Raw genomic sequence first — 17,453 nt, 5'->3', positions numbered from 1 at the left:
AATCGGTCATTCCCAGCAGTGGCACCTTTCACGTGAAGCTACCCAAGAAAAGAGGTGTGGAGCTTGGGATTACTATCAGCTGTAAGTATGGCTCAGGTTACAACTGCTTACTTAAAAGTTGTATTCATGTCAGGTTTTCTCCAGCTCCACCGTATGTGTGGTGCTGCCCCTTGAAAATAGTTTCAAGCTGCAACTGCTGCAAAATGCTGTGGGTGTCACTGCTTTTTATTTATAAACTCAGTATTCCAAAAGATATGGGACGCAGGTGGCGCTGTGGGTTAAACCACAGAGCCTAGACTTGCCAATCAGAAGGTCGGCGGTTCGAATCCCCAGGACGGGATGAGCTACTGTTGCTCGGTCCCAGCTCCTGCCAACCTAGCAGTTCGAAAGCACGTCAAAGTGCAAGTAGATAAATAGGTGTGCTGCTCTGGCAGGAAGGTAAACGGTGTTTCCGTGTGCTGCTCTGGTTCTTCAGAAGCAGCTTAGTCATGCTGGCCACATGACCCGGAAGCTGTACGCCGGCTCCCTCAGTCAATAAAGCGAGATGAGCGTCGCAACCCCAGAGTCAGCCACGACTGGACCTAATGGTCAGGGGTCCCTTTACCTTTTTTTTCCAAAAGATAGTAATTTCAATAAATCCTAATAGTTTCACATTTTGATATTTATCCAAAGTTCACACTTAAATCAGTCAAGGCATCTTAGTAGAATTACATCAGATTAGTTCCTGGCTGCATCTAGTGTTGTGACCATTATATTTAATATTCAAATTCCAGATGAGTGCATACTTAAAAATAAAACTAAATAGCCTTAGCTACATCACCACCTCTTGACTATAAAATGGAATCAATAGTGGCTGGCATCATAGGGCTTTTGTGAATATGAACATAATTATGAAACAATTAAGAAACAATAATGTAACTGATGATGGTATGTCAAGTGCAGGTGATCAAAGCATCTGATACTTGCTGCAAAACAGATACTTGCTGAGTTTTGCAGTAAGTGGAGTAAACAACTGGTCCTTTTAAAATAAGTTGTGTAATATGTAATGTGCCTCTTCTGGCCTCAGCTGGAATACTTTAATTCAAATACTTTAATTAAAGTCTTAGTTAAAATAGCTTCTCCAAGGATTGCTTGAGAGGGTTACATCTTGCAAGACATCATTTTGTCTAATCATGATTAAAACTCTTCCTGTACTGTATAAGTTTCACAAAATATTTTGAACTTGTAAGCAGTTCAAGATCAATTCATATGTTTCCTTTCAATGTGATGAAAACTTTTTCATTTGGGTCTACGTTTTACCATGTGGAAGAGTCTACCTCAGGAGTTGGCACAAGTTTGAAAAGGATCTGTGATCTCGCCAAATGATTTGTGGTTGACACCAAATAGTTTAGTAATAGCAATGTCAGAAAGTCCTTTTCCTCCTTGGTAAATTAAAGTGCAATCCTATGCATATCGACCCAGAAGTAAGCTCCATTGAGTTCAGTGGGATTTATTCCTAGGTCAGTGTGTTTAAGACTGAAGTCTGAGGCAGCTGAAACCAGCAAAACTTGGAGGGGAGGAACACCAGGAGTAGATTTTTATGTGAAAAGACTGTGGTTTTAAGACTAGCACTGAAAACCATGTTAGAAGCCCTGATCTTACTACCGCAGACAGGGGAGACTTTCAACACATGTACATTGGTAGTACGTGAAGCGGAATTTAACCCTCCTCAGAAATACCTTTGTGAATCATTCTGTTCTGTATTCAGGATTTGGAGGAGAGCTTGAAAGGAATACCCTGCTAGAACAATGTTTAATTTATAAACCCTGTCTTAAATTAATGGATTCTACAGAAGTATTCTAGTAGTAGTAGATTTTTATTCTGACTGCTCCTCTTTTGTAATTCAGACCTGAAATGTATTTTGTCCTGTGTATATTTGTGTTCCCCTTTGCTCAGCTATCCTTGAGTTCTCGTGGCTTTTTTAAATCATCTCTCTCCCCCCGCAAACCCTTATGAACACTTTGTTTCTGAGATGTGGCTTTATAGCTGTATTAGACTTTGTGTAATTACACATTTCCCAAATGCTGCTTTGTCTCAATCAATAGTAGAAGGTGTTTTATAACTGGCAGAGTCACTGGTGCATGTGAGTTATGTGCTCAAGCTCCTCTGAGGGGAATAATTTCCCAGTCCAAGTCATTATGCATCCTATTAAAAACACAAAATGGACATGTGTTTTGAGACACTTCATCTATCATACCATAAAGCAGAAGTAGATAGGCTCCCTGCAGATATTGTGGGAGCATGCCTACGAATCAAGAAAAGTAAATAAGAATGCCGAATATCCTTCCTCTTTTCTTGTGCTGAGACATGAGCTGGTACCCTCAAAACGTGGAATCACCCTTAAATGCCCCTTAGTGTGAATACTGTGATCCATACAAAGGCGGCCAGCTGGCCGAGTTGTGGGCTCAATTGGTGCAGTTACTAGCAAGACTGAGATCTCTTTACTTGCCAGCTGCAACAACGAAGGCGAACGGGGCGCAGGAGGGGTAGCTTGTGATATAGTATCAAGTTGGTTTGAGAACAGTTTGCATTTCTGTTGTCAAAATGCCTGGTTATTGATCTGCAGAAATGTCACAAAGCTAAGCGTGTTTAATGTAGTAATACCTAAGAAAGAGAGTGTTTGATTGAGGTTTGGTGCATTCTCCAGATTTCTTCTGCAGAGAATATTTTAACTTCTAAGCCTCAGACTACAGTGAAAACTTTGGATCAGAAGCCGTACATATGCAGACATACATACACATGAGTCTTCTGGTGCAATGGAGCATTATATAAGGAAGTTTCTTTTTTAAAAATAAATTATAATTCCAAACAGGTGATTAGCCTGTAGTTAGCAATTGGTGGGGTGGTGAGCCTCAATCATATAGACTGTGTTCAGACATCACACTGAATTTTGGTTTAGCAAGATGTGAACAAAGCTAGCCTTCTTCCAGGCTGACTCCCTTCTCTTTCCTTCTGTGTGACCAAAAGTCTGCAAGCTTTAGCTTCTTCTCTTGGATAGCCGTAGTTTGTTATGTTGAATAACTTCAGTTTGTCAGTCTGGGCAACCTGACAAGCCATGGGGTGCTCAGTGGTACAGCTGATCCCTGCAGAAGACAGCTTTGCTAGTACTACGCTTTGCACTTGGGAAAGTCATAGAACCATAGAGTTGGAAGGGACCACAAGGGCCAATCTAGTCCAGCCCCCCGCAATGCAGGAATCTTTTCCCCCAATGTGGGGCTCAAACTCACGACTCTTGAGGTTAAGAGTCTCATTCTCTACTGACAGAGCTATGCCAAGTTCCAAGCAGAAAGCCTGCAAAGTCGCTTACACTCTGGTTCTCAAGCTTTGCGCAAGGGACTTTTACAAGAGGGCGAGACAACCCACCTATCAATCATCTGATGTCATAACAACACCTAGTGATTGACATGCAGTTTGCCCCACCCACCTGTAAAAATTGACCTATGGGCGTGGGATCTGCCTGTCAGGCCAAAATGGTTTCCCACCCCTGCTCTAGTACATAGCACCATAGGAAACAAGGACAATGTCGTTTTCATTCACAACTCAAGAAGGCATGGTGGAGTTCTGGTAGAATAGAATGGAGATATACATGAAGCCTTTAATATGAATTGCCAGATAACAAGCCTGAGCTGCATATAATGGCTCCATGAATTAAAAACAAAGCAAACCCATTCTAATTTCAGCATTGGATTAAAAGGCCAGCTGAAAGAAAACCTGAGTGGTGAACAGGAAGAGGTGGCGCTTGCCCATGAGGATTTAATTTGGCTAATAAGATCTAGCAGGGTTAATTGAATACTAATTGACTGCTGATCAGTAGTCCCCTAAATTCGTTTGTTCTGTGATGCTCCTCCCAATATGCAAATCATACAATCAGTATGATACTGAATTACTTTTAAGAGGAGAGTTTGCCTTGTTTAATATTATTAAGCGTTGTTGTTTTTTGTAAAGTGTTCTAATTATATGTGACTATTTAAAGCAAATTGAATTGTTACCAGTTCTGCTGAATTCTGGGCTGAAAATTCTTTTAATTACCGGTATGCAGCACAGCTTCCTAGACCTATGTTGCTACATTCAAATTAAATATCATTAAGCCTGTTTTGAAAAGCGTAATTCAAATTTTGCCATTGACAAACCAGCTCCAGAGACCAAATTATTTCTTCTCTGATGGTATCTTCTTTTGTGCTTATTAGTGAGTGGGTTGCTGCATTCAGCAATAATGTGTGTTGTACCAGGATAAATGTAGGCCTAGCGTGCATATCTAACTTTGATGAGAGCAGTGTAGTTTGGGGCAATTACAAGGCCAATTCATGGAGAGTTGGATTATTTTATGCCTCTGCTATCTGTAAGAGCCCTTCAACAAGTTAACCTTAATAAATGCTGGGAAATGGCTGGGAGTAAGATCCATTGGACTTGGCCAGCTATGCTTCTGAGTACATGTGTAGAGAATTGCAGTGCTAGACCTTTCTGCCTACTTCTACCATTGCTGAGATGATCTAGTAATGGTTGATTGGACTATGCATAAAGGTAAAGGTAAAGGGACCCCTGACCATTAGGTCCCGTCGTGGCCGACTCTAGGGTTGTGGCTCTCATCTCATTTTATTGGCCGAGGGAGCCGGCGTACAGCTTCCGGGTCATGTGGCCAGCATGACTAAGCCGCTTCTGGCGAACCAGAGCAGCACACGGTAACGCCGTTTACCTTCCCACCGGAGCGATACCTATTTATCTACTTGCACTTTGATGTGCTTTCAAACTGCTAGGTGGGCAGGAGCTGGGACTGAGCAACGGGAGCCCACCCCGTCCTGGGGATTCGAACCGCCGACCTTCTGATCGGCAAGTCCTAGGCTCTATGGTTTAACCCACAGCGCCACCCGCGTCCCTCTAGGTCTATGCATAGGTACTGACTAATTGTATTTTTATATTATTCAATAGAGGCGAATTTGTTCAACTAGGAAGGGGGGAAAACAGGAGAAAGATCTGAACAGCTTTGGAACTGATTCTTGTTATCTCCCTCTATACCATTTCTGTGGTAAAAATGCCCTTAGTTTTAAACAGGTATCGGATGTCCTGGTCTGCTCACAATCAGATGTGGCTGAGAAAAAGATAATGAAGTGAAATTCTTCCTGGCAAGAAGCCGTACTCTTGGATTCCCTCTACAGTCCTATGTGACAGGGCTGGGGAAACTTCAGGCCAATGGATTGAATGTGGCCCTCAGGCCTGCTTGGGATCTGTCCGTGAGCTGTGATAGTGCCTGCTGCTTGCCTGGAGGGAGGACGCAATGGGTGGACATGTGTGTTGGAACCTCTGGATTTTGTGTGACTGGAACGCAGCCTGCTGTGCAAAGATAATAGTCACATGTGTTGCTTCATCCACTTTTATCTCTGGCCTTCCCCACAACTAGCATGCAGCCTCGGAAAGGTTGCTCACAAGGGAACGTTGCACTGGAAAATGTTCCCCGTCCCTACTCTATGGGTACATCATCTTGTTGTATGTCGAGTATGTGGAATCTCTAGGACATCTGCTCCCTCCCCTTTTACTCTTGAGCTATCTTTGTGGATCTGTCCGCTGTTATACTCCTGCCATAGGAGAAAGAAAAGGTTGCACCATCAAAGATAGCTGAAGGGTGGTGGGTGTTCCACAGTATTTCCTCTTACCCCCATTCACCACCTCCCCATCTTTTGGTCACTTTGATTTCTTTGTTGCTCTCCTAATAATGGTTCTTGCCACCCCTTTGCTTCCTAAGCCTAGTTTTTCTGGAGCCATCTGCGCTCACCCTTTGTTAGGGATGTTGGAGGATTCTGACGGGAATGGAAATTGCTTCTTTTTGTTTATTCGTCCCACGTCTGGAGCAGAAATCAGTCCAGCAAATATGATCAATATTTGCTTCTCTTGTTCTTTTCAGTCTGCATAATCGATAACTTTCCCTCCCTGAGTTGCATTGCGTTTCCTTTGCATTGAAATGAATGGTATTTGTGTTTAAATAAATGGTGTGGAGTAACGTGATGATAAATTAACCACGTAATGAATTATGTAAGATTCCACTGTATCAGACAATTCGTGAGAGGAATTGTATAGTTTCTGTTGGCAGTCAAACTGCAGTGGAGCAGAAACAGTGCTGCATGAGACGAAACACAGGCCTGAACAGAAATCGATGCCTTTTTACTCTTCTCTTGTCCAGGTCATTGGTCTCTGTGAATATGACTCAGTTGTTTGGATCATAACATAAATCAAGTTGTGGTAGTTCTCCCCCCCCCCCTCACTCTCCACAGCTGATGGGGGATTCAAGCCTGGGTCCTGCAGTCTAACCATTGCACCACACGGGCTTATATTGTTGCCATAATCATGACGCCATGAAAGTCCAGAAAGAAATCTCCTGTTTGGGAATAAGAGTGTAGAAATGTGTTGTTCTTAAAGTGCCTGTCAATGCCAATGCTTAATAAACTTTAGGCCAAGTGTTAGGCTTTCTCAGCATGAATCTTCCATTCAATTTTGAATTCCAAAGACTTGTATAATCTACTGTTTCCTACTTTGTGAAGTTAGTGTAATGCTAAAGATTATCCTAGAGGTACAGATTGAGTTTTGACTCTGTGGTATCTCTCTCATAACAGCAAGCAGAAAGTCTGGGGAGCCTTTAATTATCTCTGATATCAAGAAGGGAAGTGTAGCACACAGGTAAGTGAAGAATCTAATTTTCCACTTACAAGTCTCAGACACTAAATCAGCTGAACCCAGTTATCCAATCCAAGGTCCTGTTCATACAGTTGCCTACCAGATGCCTATAAGATGCCAGCAAGCAGGGCCTGAAGGCAACAGCAAAGCTCTTTCTCAGACCAGACTCCTGAGATCTTTTCAGCTTAAGATGTTGGGGGTTGAACTGGGTTCGTTGTGCAAAGTATGTGTGCTCTGCCTCCTTCCCAAACATCAGGACCAATGAACTGTAACACCAGACATTTTCCATGTCTTCTGAAGTTCTCAGATGTTTGCATATTCTCATCCTGTGCGTAATTAGAATTGCTGAAGTTATTCACATAGAATCATAGAGTTGGAAGAGACCACAAGGGCCATCGAGTCCAACCCCCTGCCAAGCAGGAAACACCATCAGAGCACTCCTGACATATGGTTGTCAAGCCTCTGCTTAAAGACCTCCAAAGAAGGAGACTCCACCACACTCCTTGGCAGCAAATTCCACTGTCGAACAGCTCTTACTGTCAGGAAGTTCTTCCTAATGTTTAGGTGGAATCTTCTTTCTTGTAGTTTGGATCCATTGCTCCGTGTCCGCTTCTCTGGAGCAGCAGAAAACAACCTTTCTCCCTCCTCTATGTGACAAGGTGTGCCGTGGCCTGACATTTCCTTTGGCCTCAGTATAGAAGTAGGTCTAATTAGAGTACAGTCCTGGCTTTAATAAATTAGTATTTTATAAGCATACTGACTCCTGGAATCTCACTTAAGCCTACTTGATTCCAGTACAAGCAGTGTTGCCAGCACTGCCTTGTTATATAAAAGTAGAACATGCATGCATTAAGAGTTTGCTCTCTGAGTTATGTGCAGTATAAACTGGTCTATATTATTTTAACGTAGCCAACATGGAAGCTTCCAGATGTTGTTGGACTACAACTCCCATCAACCCTAGCCAGCAAAGCCAGTGATCAGGGCTGATGGGAGTTGTAGTCAAACATCTGTAGGGCAACACGTTGGCTACCTCTGCTCTGGATGGCACACCATGAGAGATGAGGAGAGCCAATAACAGCACCTCCCTATGTCCTTTCATGATGTATGGAGAAAAATGTAATTCACAAAACGGTTTCTTGACACCAGCTTCCTTCACCTGTGACTCATTTTTTTTTATTTTCTCACTTATTTAAGGTACCCCAATTGAAATGTTGAAAGGCTGCCTAATTTTCACCAGTTGAGGGAATTGCTACTAATGAGGTGTATTCTCAGGCTGGATTTTAGTTATTTGAACCTGTTTCTATGCAGAAATATCTTGGGGTTTTTTTTAATCATGAACCTGGGCAAATTCTCTTCTGCAGAAGAGTTGCCATACCACCCACAGTACTGCAACAGCTCTTGGAGAAGAACAAAGTATGCAGTTATTTGGAATGTGTTAAACACAGGCTTCGTTTTTTCCCGTTACTCACAGGACCGGCACCTTAGAGCCCGGAGACAAGCTGTTAGCCATTGATAATATCCGACTCGACAATTGCTCAATGGAGGATGCGGTGCAGATCTTAAAGCAGTGTGAAGAACTTGTCAAATTGAAGATCAGGAAGGATGAGGATAATTCTGGTACGAAAGCACTGAATCAAGCTGTTTCTGAGCCACACTCCAATACTTAAGAAAAGCCTGGCAGAGAAACTGGAAAACCATTATTCAAGTAATGAGTGTGTACATGTGCCTGTGCACTCATGTGTTGGTGCGCATGTGCACACAGCAAGTGCCTACAAACCTACTCTAAGGCTTAAAAGTTACTTACTCTTTTGCTAGGAAATACTTTGAGGTTTGATGCATACCATAGCTGTCAACGTTTTCCATTTTTTAAGGGAAATTCCATTATTCCAAATAGGATTCCTCGCAAGAAAAGGGAAAAGTTGACAGCTATGATACATACCTTGAAGATTCCTTATCATTATTAAATAAGTGTTTATGCATTGAACAGAGTACCAGTATCTAAATGGCCTTATTAGAAACATAGGTATATTAATGGAAACAAAATTGCCTAGCTAATAAATGCAGTTATGTACGGTCCAATACTTTCAGATTCCACCTGTTTTCCTTCCCTTATTGTTTTTCTTTGTGACATCGTTTTTATTCATTTTCATCTTTAAACTGTTTTAACATGGTTGCATTGAGATATATATTTGTTTGAATTACAGCATGTGGCACGCAGCAATTCCTTAAAATTAAAATCCAAACGGCAATAAACACTCAGATAATTGTTTCTGGATATATTAATTAGCAAAGTTGCATCAAAGCATATATACCAAAATTAATTACAAATACAAATTGATGCATTACTTAGATCAGTGACTACAAGTTAAAGGTATTTTGTATCAATAACAATTAGAATTCATGGGAAATTGTAGGAAGCGGGGAGGAAAAAAATTAAAATATGCACTTCATTCCTTCCTGTATTATAATGAAATTAGTAATCACATGCTACTAGCTGTTAAGCAATAAATGATCATTTCCCAATCCTCTTTGGCGGTTACTGGGTTTTTTTGATAACTGGAAAGAACAAGCAGTAGGTCTAATGGAAGTTTATAATCAGCCTGTATCTTCTAGATGATCTAGGACTAATCTCAGGAGTTCCTTTAGTTTAGGGTGATTTCTATAATCAGAGCCCTCCTTTCCTCTTAACAGATGAGCAAGAAACAACTGGTGCTATCATCTACACAGTGGAGCTAAAGAGATACGGTGGACCCCTGGGAATCACTATTTCAGGGACCGAGGAGCCTTTTGACCCAATTGTCATTTCAGGGCTGACAAAACGAGGGCTGGCGGAAAGGTGAGTTGCAATTTGCATCCTAATAGGCAGGCATGATATAATGATACTCCGAGTGTAATACACTGGGAAGCTCTTCTGCTCATTTGTACCACCGAATTAAATAGAGCCTGCATACGTGGGTGGTGTAGACCTTTCTGCACAGTTACGTGGCTGTGCGTGTAAGGAAAGAGAGGAGAGAGAACTTGGTTGCACGTGATCTTGAGAGGAGACATGAGAGGTTTGTGTGCTGAATGGCTGTCACAGTTTCTGAGCTCCCAACGGGCAATTTTGTGTTGCTTGGGGAAACTGTGAAGCTTCTTCCAGGTAGTATATTCAGTGCTATTATGTTTATGCATTGGTGGATATGTTTGTGCAAGGTGTGTGTGTGTGTGTGACAGTTACAAGCAAGGAACCAATCAGGAGTGCTGTGTTCAAAATGTGCAGCCACATAACCTTAGAATCATAGAGATGGAAGGGACCCTGGTGTTCATCTAATCCAACCCCCCGCAATATAGGAATACGTAGCTGTAGTATATGGGGATTGAACCTGCAACCTTAGCATTATCAGCACCATGCCCTAACCAACTGAGTTATCCCACTTGTAATTTGTGGACTGTTTGTTTACACGCTTGTGAAATTGCTGGGGGTACATGACATTTCCCCCCCACCTCAGTTTTTCCTGTGGATCCTTTGTTCTTTTCACCACCATCACCCCGTTCACATGTAACCACTGCAAACTGGTAACGTTTGTCCTTGCAGGAGAACCCCTGCAACTATCATTCTGAAATTGGGCAGGCTTCATTTCCTCGGAAGGGGCGGCCATATTTGCAAACAGCACCCATTTTTTATATTTCCCAGTTGTAATGAATGGAGAACGCAGAACTTCACTTGTATACAGAATGGCTCGGAACCTGGAGCGCAGATCGAAGTGTAAAAAGCATAGTGCAATTCAGAAATTTGTTTTGTTTAAAAACAAAATAGATACAAGGTGAATCTTTGGGCCCATGCACATTCCCTTCCCAGAATTTTTGAGCCATAATTTATACCAATCCATTCAGCTGCTATTGAAAACAGAGGAATTTTATAATTTCAGTTCACTAATCCACTGTTTGGAAATAAAGTTAACTTTGCTATTTAAACTGGCACCATAGTGACCTCTAGTGGATAGTTGAGAAATCAATCCTGACTCAAAGGAAAAAGCAGGGTGGGGGGGGGGAGAGAGCATAAAATATAAAGAAGTTGAATTATATCCCTATAAGCTGCCAACAAACAAGATTTCCAAAACTGATTGCTGTTCTGTGTGCTAAGCTTTTGTTTTCTGTGACTGAAAATAGACAGCATTCTTTTGTTTGGGAGATCTGCAAGCAAAAGTAATTTACTCCCGGAAGGGAGTGGAGTAGTTAAGACAGACTCTTCTGATGGGAAGATAAAATATGCTTAAATGACAATTCAGCTGATGGCTAGAACAGCAGAAGCACAAGGAAAACGGACATGGGTACAGCAAGCATTCTGAAACTGGCCGGCCATTGGTCTCTGTGTACTTAACCAACGCTTGAGTTGTAGTGCAATTTAGAGCATGCAAGGAAATGAATGTCTGTTGCAGCTGTAGCTTAATGGAATAACTGTGATCTAAATGGAGGATATGACACAATTGGCCTTTGCGTCCACTGGAAAACAACCCACAGTTGAGCTGTACCTTGAATTCCACCTGTGAGCTGGATGGTGTACTTAGGTCATGCAAAGGCAGCCTTTATTATTGTGGTCTCCGTGTGCAGCACCCCAAGGGTCAGGTGAAACTCACTCAACCCTTTGTAGTTCACAGTCTATTTAGATGTCTACTAAAGTCAAGCAAGCCTGGATCAAACTGAATGGGTCACTTCCCTGAGGAATACTCTTTCTTTATAGAAGAAGAGTTTGGATTTGATATCCTGCTTTATCAATACCTGAAGGAGTCTCAAAGCGGCTAACATTCTCCTTTCCCTTCCTCCCCCACAACAAACACTCTGTGAGGTGAGTGGGGCTGAGGGACTTCAGAGAAGTGTGACTGGCCCAAGGTCACCCAGCAGCTGCATGTGGAGGAGCGGAGACGCGAACCCGGTTCCCCAGATTGCAAGACTACCGCTCTTAACCACTACACCACACTGGCTTTATACCATCTTCACTGTGTTTTGTATGTTTTGTAGTGTTCATAGGTGAATCATATCTTTTATTATGGGCACCATACATTCTGTAATGCAACTCAAAATTAGTCTATTCACCATAGCCAGACAAATGACAAGGAAAAATATTGGCCTCACCAAACATTTGGATGATGTTCTGCTGCTTGGCACATTTTTGTTCCTCTGCCTGCTACTCTGAGGCAATGTTACCCCCCCCCCTTTCTTATTTGACATCGCTGTCTTCTGCCTTCTTTGACTTCACTGCCATTTCATCTGATTGGCTATGGCAACCCATTTATTTTTTTTTTACAGGTATTCTTGACATCATGATGTCAGACATTGGCTGTGGCTTCTTCCCATGGCAGTGAGGGCAAAGGGACTTCCCACTTGCTGCTCACATGGCATCATAATGACTGCAGGTGGTTGAAACCTGTCACAGTTCAAAGGCGGTCACTGATCAGCAGATTGGTGGTTCCAGCAAGCCATTCTGAATGCACCCTCTAGCACCAATCAGCTGACTATCGCTGAAAGGGCATCTTCAAAGGAGATTGCTGTAACCACCAAACAGCTGATTGGTAACCACTTTGATGTCTCTGCAGAAGTATTAATAAATGGAGCATTTTCCCCTCTGCAGATGATGCAGCTTGGATTCAAAGCCCAATGGGGAGCTCCCTAGTGAAGCTGATCCCAGCATGGCTCCCAGTCAGCTGGCCAAGGGGCAATTGAGAGCTCCCTTAAATCCACATCCATATGACATATGATGTCAGGTGTGCAGATGGTTTGTGAGAAACCACTCCATGGGCCAATTTGGGATCTGTGCTGGGCCTAATGGGGCCCAAGAAGTGAAGGTTCCCAAACCCTGGCAGATTGTGTATGCAGAGATATGCATATACAGGTCTGGGAGTTTTTGTTTGTTTGTTTCAATTGGAATTCATGGATCAGCCTTTATAGATGATTGAGAAGCATTATGTGTAGAACGGGTGAAGGCATGGGCTTCTCTTTCCATTATAAATCACTGAATTTGGAGAAGTGCCTGCTAATCTGGAAATAGTTGTGTATTTGTTTTCATGTTTTTCTTCTGATTACCACAGAACTTTAAATCTTGCCACACGTGCATCCATCAACTGAACATGGATATCTTTATTTATGGGCCGGTTTAATGAAATTACTGTCTTGCATAACAGTTGGAATTTTCATTTGCTTGTTCTTTAGGACTGGAGCGATCCATGTAGGAGACCGGATATTAGCTATTAATAATGTAAGCCTTAAGGGGAAGCCTCTGAGTGAAGCCATTCATCTACTCCAGATGGCTGGAGAAACTGTAACTCTGAAGATCAAGAAGCAAACCGAAAGTAAGTCCTCATTCTAAAAATCTGTGTGTATCATCTGGCACACCTGGAGCCAAAATCAGTACAGATCAATGTAGCAATCTCCACTTCTTGGACAAGGTTCTTGGGCAGTCACTGGCCAAATCCAGACTCTCTTGGAAGACACTGGTTGTCCCAGATCTATTTCGATTTGGGTTTAGGCCTGCTTTTGGTGCAGACATTGCCTTGGTGGCCCTTTGTCGAAAGAGCCGCAGTGGGAATGTGTCCCTGTTTTGTTACTCTTGATTTCTCAGTGGCTTTTGATACCATTAACGATTGTCTTCTTCTGGAGTGGCTGTCCACATTGAGAGTGGGCACCACCACTGTGATGATTCCAGTCCCACTTGGGTGGCTGTTTTCACAGGGTGATCCTTGAGGGATATTGTTTGGCCTCATGGAGCCTTTCTATGTCAGCTTCTGGAGAGTTCTGTATTATCTCCCATGCTATTCAGCCTCTACATGAAACTGCTTAATGGGGTCATCTCAAGTTTTGGAGTACATGGTTAGCAATTTGCTGGAGACACACATCTCTGCTTCTCCTATACATCTTCAGGGGAGGCAGTGGGTGTGCTAGATCAATATCTTGCCTCGGTAATGGATTGGATGAGAGCCAATAAACTGAAGCTTAATCAGACAAGATTGAGGTCCTGTTAGTGCAGCGGTTCTCAACCTGTGGGTCCCCAGATGTTGTTGGACTACAATTCCCATCATCCCTGAGCCTTGCTAGCTAGGGGTGATGGGAGTTGTAGTTCAACATCTGGGGAAGCACAGATTGAGAAAGGCTGTGTTAGTGGGTGGTTCCCTAAACCAGATGGATGGGATGTAACCTGCTCTAGATGTTGTTGCACTCCCTCTGAAGGAGCAGGTAGATCCTATAGCTTGAGGATACTTCTGGATCCATTACTGTTGCTTGAGGCTCAAGTGAACTGGGCAGCCAAGTCTGCTTTCTATGCTCTGGTAACCTCAAGGCTGGATTACATCAATGCATGGGGCTGCCTTTTAAGACAATTTGGAGACTGCAGCTGGTGCAGAATTCAGAGGCCAGACTGTTAACTGAGGCAGAGTGGTCCAAACATGTAACACCAGTTCTGTCATGACTGCACTGGCTACGATTAGTTTCTGGGCTGTATTCAAAGTGCTGGTTTTGACCCATAAAGCCTTAGGACCCAAACCTTCACTGCCTTGCAAGATATCTTTGGGAGAAGAAAAGGCTAAGTAGTAAACCCTACACAAATCCAGAGTGGAGTCCCTAAGAGATTGGATGGCGCCTTGTACGCCTCCTTCTGGCAACTCCTGCAGCCAAGCTGGTACCAAATGTATTGCTCTGCTCAAAGGCACCAGCTTCTGAAGGAGAATTGGGGGGAGGCGATGTCACATGGTGCATGATGCCATATGCGTGACATAAGGACAGCTGGGGGACCTTTAAAAATATATGAGGTCAAGGCATACATGCATTGTATACTGATTGCATTCTGTCTACATTATTAAACTGCTGTTCCCTTTAATTCTATTCCTGCTAATACCCCTGTTGTGTTGGACTACTGGATTGTGGGGAAATGTGTTAGTTTCCTTGGGAGACTTCTTTAAAACAAGGAGGAGGCGAAAGCACCAAGATCAATAGGTGACTCCATTGACAGGTATAATCTCAAGCACCCACTTGAGATTCTGTTTAAGAAGCTGACTAGATTTTGAGCTGTCTGCTTCCCTTTGAAAAACATCTTCAGACCTGCCAATGTGGAAAGTGATTTTTATTTCTCCTCGTCTTCCTTAATACTGTTCGAGCAGCCCCACTTTGACGCAGCATTAAGTTTCTGAAAGAATTCCTGAAAAGCCAATTGGGGGAAAACTTAATCGGCATCCTTCACTGCCAACCACCTGTCAGTCAAGCATCTCACATCAGACTCTGTGTCTCTGCAGAGTCCCTTACTTTTGAAATTCTGATGCAGCAGCAACCTTGCCTGCCAAACTAAGGAGCTCAGCCAATGTCTTGAAAGGGCTGAAGTTCACTTTAAAGTCCTGACTGATGTTCATGTGTAAAATTGAGAAATAGGCCTCTGTCCTTCTGTTCTTTGCTTTTAATGAAGACAACTTGACAGTGTAACCATGCAATTTAATTTTCATGCTTGAAGGGACCATTAGATTTCAATCACATCCATTTTCCTCCCTCTCTGATTCAGTCTTTCAGCTCTTCATGAACACAGAGGATTTTCCGGGTGCAGTCCCTCCTACTTTCCTTCCTAGCCACTGATAAATTAGATCTCCTACTTGCTCAGAGTGTAGTTATTCCTCTTGCTTTCTTAGCACTTTTTACTCTGGCAGAGATAAAACACCTCCCTCACCTTTAAGTCTCTTTCCTGCTGCAAGGAGTTGTACTGACATCCATAAACAAAGACAACTGCAATACGTTATTGTACTTCTCTCCAGTCTCACTCACTTTTCTCTTTTTTTCTTCAAAAGACCTGTGATCTGCCTAGAGCCAACTGGGGAGGGGGGAATTGAAGTGTTTGAGGAGAGAGGTAGTTCCCAGTTTCTGCTGGAAGCAGAAGCTACCACTAAAATCATTGTGCTTTAAAAACACTCTTCTGCTGTGGAACTTCCTCAGGAGGTTGCAGAGGCAGCACTTTTCAGGTTTGACTTGCTTTTGGAGGAGACCAAACTTGAGACTGTGGTGTTTCTAAATATATTTAATTTTACAACTATAAAAGTAAAGCCGTGTGTGTGTGTGTGTGTGTGTGTGTGTGTGTGGAGTTGAGCAACTCCTGACAGGTGGGTCACCTCAGATCCCCAGAGAGAAATACCTGCACCTAAGGATGGTCAAATCTGTCAATTTCACTTTTTCACTATTTTAATCTTAAATTCAGTTTGCCATGTTTCTGCAGCAATTTGCAGTTATTTTTTTTTAATCCCCATGAAAATTTCTCCTAATAACCTTTTTGCATGCAGTTTTGACTAATGTACACGTTTTTGAAAGCAATTTTCCCTAATATGATGCATTTTTGTATCTTTTTATTAATATATGCATTTTAATGCATTCTTTCCCCTAACATATATTCTACACATTGTTTGGGATGGAGAATTGCATTGCAAAATTCGGAGAAGTGCAAATTTCAAAGGATAGGTGTGCTTTGATTTGCACATTTCATAGAATTGTAGGGTCGGAAGGGACCTCAAGGGCCATTTAGTCCAATTTCTCTTCTTAAGAGGTGCACATTAGGTAGTGACTTATTAAAATGCAAACTAAATTGAATTTCTCCTCCATCCCTTCATGCTCTCCAGCGTGCCTTCCAATCTCCATGTCAGTGCTCTCATTCCTGCTCACTCCATCATCCTAAAAAACTGCAGTTTCTTTCACACAGAGACCCAACCTTAGCTGAGTCTGGGAATCACCATCCCCCAACGGCTCTCACAGTCCAGAGATGATCTCTGTACCTCTCAACCATTAGCTATTATGGTGTGAAACACGTTAATAGTCTTTCGCAGAGCTTTCCCCAAGAGAGGATATAGCTGGCACAGCTCATCCAGCAGTCATAATGATATTTTTACTCACAGAAGCTCTTTGGAGCACTTTCTGCGTATGACACATGAGTCAAAATGAACGGAGGAGAGTGAATTCCTATCAATCATTCTAAGCCTGAGCTATTTGAAATTGGAATTCCACAGCCATCTCAAGTACTCCATCACAAGCAATTTAACCCATCCTAATTTGGGGAGACTATAGTGGGCTCCCCCCTTTCTTTAAAGTACAGTCTTTATCTCAGGAGATGTTCTAAGGTGAAAGAGAAAATTGTCAAGGTGATGGTGGTTTTAAGTGTTGAGTAAAGAATAAATCACTTTACAATCACTAAATCAGAAAAGCCACTTACTTGGAAATAAGTCTTTTTACTTGATTTCACTGAACTTACTTGCAAGCAGATGCACTTAAGATCACATGCTGGCAGTAGTCGTGATCTGTGTGGTTTTTATGCCTGGAAAGCCGCTCCCCCACTCTTAATTTCACATTTGGTTGTTGCAACTTGAAGCTGCCATGGGTCAAAAAGGCTTACAGAATGAAGGGGAAAGAAGGGCAGCACCCCCTTGCTATAGGGCTAAGGCAGCATCAGTGTTCTCCACACCAGACACTACATCTTCTGGAAAACACAACATTGGGCCTGCAACCTGATGTGAGACTTACCAACCATTAAGGTAAAAGTAAAGGGACCCCTGACCGTTAGGTCCAGTCGCAGACGACTCTGGGGTTGCGGCGCTCATCTCGCTTTACTGGCCGAGGGAGTTGGTGTACAGCTTCTGGGTCATGTGGCCAGCATGACTAAGCCACTTCTGGTGAACCCGAGCAGTGCACGGAAATGCCGTTTACCTTCCTGCTGGAGCGGTACCTATTTATCTACTTGCACTTTGAAGTGCTTTCGTACT

The 17,453-nt window shown here is 42.7% G+C and overlaps 1 protein-coding gene across 7 annotated transcripts in view; it reads left to right on the top strand.

Annotated features, from left to right (window-relative positions):
• The window catches only part of GRIP2 (glutamate receptor interacting protein 2), a 388,526-nt gene that overhangs the window by 355,083 nt on the left and 15,990 nt on the right, over window positions 1-17,453 (top strand). For all 7 annotated transcript variants that reach the window (XM_082209301.1, XM_082209299.1, XM_082209298.1 and 4 more), the window contains exons 14-18: window positions 1-81; window positions 6,642-6,705; window positions 8,174-8,319; window positions 9,394-9,538; window positions 12,889-13,028. In XM_082209301.1, the coding sequence (XP_082065427.1) occupies window positions 1-81; window positions 6,642-6,705; window positions 8,174-8,319; window positions 9,394-9,538; window positions 12,889-13,028 (576 nt within the window). The remainder of the gene's footprint in view (window positions 82-6,641; window positions 6,706-8,173; window positions 8,320-9,393; window positions 9,539-12,888; window positions 13,029-17,453) is intronic.

This window comes from Podarcis vaucheri, assembly GCF_965113315.1.
Source record: "Podarcis vaucheri genome assembly, chromosome: 2".
NCBI classification, from domain to species: domain Eukaryota; kingdom Metazoa; phylum Chordata; class Lepidosauria; order Squamata; family Lacertidae; genus Podarcis; species Podarcis vaucheri.
Note: the sequence above shows the minus strand (reverse complement) of the source record. Positions and strands in the feature narration are given on the sequence as shown.